A 3,602-nucleotide genomic window follows, 5' to 3' on the forward strand; every position below is an offset into this window, starting at 1 on the left:
CACATTCAAAATGTATAGGGGGCGTGGAGAGATTTATACAATACTTTATGTGTGCGCGCGCAAGCGCAGGCTCTAGAAAGAGAAATTTATAAAATATTTTGGAACTACAATATTTGAAACTTGTTATACAGTACTTGTTTACTATTTTTTTAATAATATTTTCCCTTAGGATGCAAAATTTGTCTAATCTTTCCATGGGACAAATTTTCTCTTTTTCATCTTTAAAATTATCTTAGTTTGATAAAAGGTGAACTAACTTTAGAACCATAGAACAGGGTTAATCAACTATCCATTCTCAGAACTATATTTGACATAAAGGGAAATGAGCGATGTGGGCCAATATGTGTTCCTCTGTAACCGGTCAATAGAGTTCTGGAATGTAATCAATCAACAAGTTGAATACGAAACAAAGTTGACTGAACGGTTTGAAATATTCTATGTAGATGTGTTCTCATGTGCATTATGATTCATTCTACAGTATACATTACTGTAATACTATACTGAAACTAATTAATGGTTCTCGTTTATAGCAGAACATGACAAATTTATATTGAAGTTAATAAAGATGATAAAGTAACGACAACAATCATTTATTTGTTTTTCCTGCAGAGCCAATCAAAATTTGCTTTCTAAATTTAGGATTTTTAATTTTCTAGATGATGCTGACGGATCAGGTTTTCCATACGGAAACCAAAATAAAGATGAAATAGGAGGTAAAAATTGATGTAACAACGGTTTGTCTAGAACGTACGGTAAAAAATTGGACTCGGAGATGGTACTTTCCCAGGGAACGCAGACACGAATGAAAATAGGAGGTCTTGATGATTCAGAAAAAAAAATACATGAGGCCTTTTGACTTTTATCTAAAGTTTAATGAGATCCCTCGGAACATTAAATTTTTTTAAAAAAGAAACAGACAAAAGAAAAGGTCAAAAAGGGATGATGCCCCCACGAAAGATGCCCCATGAAAGGTCAAAGGAGACCTTACGCAAATCCGCTAAGCAAAACCGTGTCGAACCATCTCACCTGTTTTTCTAGGGTGGCCAGGTCGTCGTCATGCCTTCATTTTATGCGACTCCAAAATTTCTCACGTCATCCCTGCGATCACCATTTGACTCCCATCTAGGCCAGAGCGCATATATACACCACCACCAATCTCTAAGAAAGTAGAAGCTTCATTCCGATCTTCTCAATTTCCCCTCTCAATTTTTTTCCTAGTCTTGATTTTGGAGTCGCAGACATGGAACTGTGGCTCGCCGTGTGCAGCGGCCTGGCCGCGCTGCTGGTGGCTGCCTGGGCAGTCAGGATGCTGAACTGGGCGTTCCGGGAACCTCGCCGCCTAGACCGCGCGCTCCGGTCGCAGGGGCTCAAGGGCTCCTCCTACCGTCCCATCAGCGGCGACCTCAAGGATTTCGTGCGGCTTACCGAGGAGGCCCGCGGCAAGCCCATGCCCTTCTCCCACGCCATCTTCCCTCGCGTTTCTCCCTTCTTAAAACGCGCCGCTGATGCACACGGTCAGCAGCCATACAACTTGATCGCCTCATTGTCCATTTCACCAAGCAAATTTAACTCCTGTGATTAAATCGGATTGAAAATTTTTCTTTTAGGAAAGGAGAACAAGGTAACTTTCCATTGGATGGGACCTAATCCGAGAGCGACCATCACGGATCCTGATCAAATCAGAGAAGTTCTGGCCAACAAGACCGGCGAGATCGGGAAGGCAAATACAAATTATCTGGCAAAGTACGTTGTCATAGGCGTGCTGAGTCAGGAAGGTGAGAAATGGGCCAAGCACAGGAAGATATTGAACCCCGCTTTCCATATAGAGAAGCTCAAGGTGATTGATCCATCTCTGCTGAGTTAATTTATGCCTCTGCCTCGCCTATATGTTTGTAAAAATTATGACTCAGTAACTTTTTTTTGCTATATGCAGCGCATGCTGCCTGCTTTCTCTGCTTGTTGTGATGAGCTGGTCAACCGATGGGATGAGATGGCGGCGAAAGGTGAAGAGATAGATGTTTCCGTCGAGCTCCAGAGCTTCACCGGCGATGTCATTTCCCGGAGTGCTTTCGGTAGCAATTTTGAAGAAGGAAGGAAAATTTTCCAGCTTCAGGATGAGCAAGCTATGCTCGTTGCCCGCGGTCTTCCTTATGCACATATACCGGGCTTCAGGTGAGTGCTGATCCACAATATACATCTGCAAAACGTTCGATTCGTTGTGATCCTTGTTAGAAACAGAGTATAATTGATATCTTGCATTGTTCAGGTTTTTGCCCACCCGAATTAATACTAGAATGAAAGCAATTGACATAGAGGTGAAAGGGATTCTATTGAGCATAATCAAGAAGAGGGAGGAGAGTATGAAATTGGGCGCCGCAAAGAACGATGACCTTCTCGGCTTGTTGCTGGAGTCCAATCTGCAACACCTCCGAGAACACGGGAACGCCGGGATGACGACGGACGAGGTGGTGGATGAATGCAAGCTGTTCTACTTCGCAGGACAAGAGACGACGTCCCTTTTGCTAACGTGGACGATGGTTGTGCTGAGCATGCATCAAGATTGGCAAGAACGGGCTCGCGAAGAGGTTCTGCAAGCCTTTGGGAAAGAGAAACCTACTTTCGATGGCTTGAACCACTTGAAGACCGTAAGCACCATAAATTTCGATTCTCAATGAGTCTACAGGGATTTCCTCAAATATGCTAGAAAGTATGATCGATGTGGCATCTGCAGGTGACGATGATTCTGTACGAGGTTCTGCGACTCTACCCGCCGGCAATCGGCATTAATCGGCAGGTCTTCAAGAGCACAAAAATTGGGGACGTAGTGTACCCTCCAGGCGTCCTGCTGTTCCTGTCCATCCTTCAGGTTCACCATGATCCAGATTTCTGGGGCAAAGACGTCGACGAGTTCAAGCCGGAGAGATTCGCGGATGGCATGTACAAGGCGTCGGAGAAGAATGCCTTCTTCCCCTTCGGAGGCGGCCACCGGGTCTGCATCGGCCAGAACTTCGCGTTGCTGGAAGCCAAGTTGGCTCTATGTTTGATCCTTCAACGCTTCTCCTTTGACCTCTCGCCGTCCTACACTCATGCTCCCGCCATTGTTCTCACTCTCAAGCCTCAGCATGGTGCTCCCATCAGGTTGCGTAGGATTTGAAACCATCGCTCAATTTTATAAAAAATATATATGTGCCCAAAATTCTAAAACAAATGTCTACTTCTCTAGTAATATCTGTAGTAATCTTATAATTTCATAGTTAGTGATTATTCCGTCTGTACGATAATGCTGAGGACTATTAATTACTTAATAAAGAATCGAAGCCTTTTGATATAATTTAGTGTATTTAGATAAGGGTTTTTTTGTTGAAAAATTACACGTTTTGTGAATTATATTATCAAATTAAAAAAAATAATGAATCAGTACTTGGGATGACAGTTCGTCTTATGAAAATTTTTATCCGTTATTGTTCGTGTATCCGAAAATCAAAAAGATGAAAAGTTAGGATATGCCACTTTTGCTGATCTTATGTGGACTTCGTGCAAACTTACAACACAGATTACGTCAGTGCCAAGTCAGAGAAAGGGTCCCTGATGTTGGTCTTCCA

At 43.1% G+C, this 3,602-nt stretch overlaps 1 protein-coding gene across 1 annotated transcript; it reads left to right on the plus strand.

The window, feature by feature from the left end:
- Positions 1–1,174: 1,174 nt before the first annotated feature.
- On the plus strand, positions 1,175–3,328 carry LOC122030116 (cytochrome P450 CYP72A219-like). The gene is made up of 5 exons (XM_042589271.1): positions 1,175–1,514; positions 1,608–1,837; positions 1,934–2,172; positions 2,267–2,645; positions 2,732–3,328. The coding sequence occupies exons 1-5, from the start codon at positions 1,241–1,243 to the stop codon at positions 3,152–3,154; spliced, it is 1,545 nt and encodes a 514-aa protein (XP_042445205.1). The 5' UTR covers positions 1,175–1,240; the 3' UTR covers positions 3,155–3,328.
- Positions 3,329–3,602: the final 274 nt, after the last annotated feature.

This window comes from Zingiber officinale, chromosome 10B (assembly GCF_018446385.1).
Source record: "Zingiber officinale cultivar Zhangliang chromosome 10B, Zo_v1.1, whole genome shotgun sequence".
NCBI classification, from domain to species: Eukaryota; Viridiplantae; Streptophyta; class Magnoliopsida; order Zingiberales; family Zingiberaceae; genus Zingiber; species Zingiber officinale.

Bases quoted from the DNA above. Each gene is read 5' to 3' on its own strand.
- LOC122030116 (XM_042589271.1), top strand. From the start codon at position 1,241: ATGGAACTGTGGCTCGCCGTGTGCAGCGGCCTGGCCGCGCTGCTGGTG. The intron at 1,515-1,607 runs GTCAGCAGCCAT...TTTTTCTTTTAG, and splicing joins ACGCGCCGCTGATGCACACG to GAAAGGAGAACAAGGTAACT. The intron at 1,838-1,933 runs GTGATTGATCCA...TGCTATATGCAG, and splicing joins TCCATATAGAGAAGCTCAAG to CGCATGCTGCCTGCTTTCTC.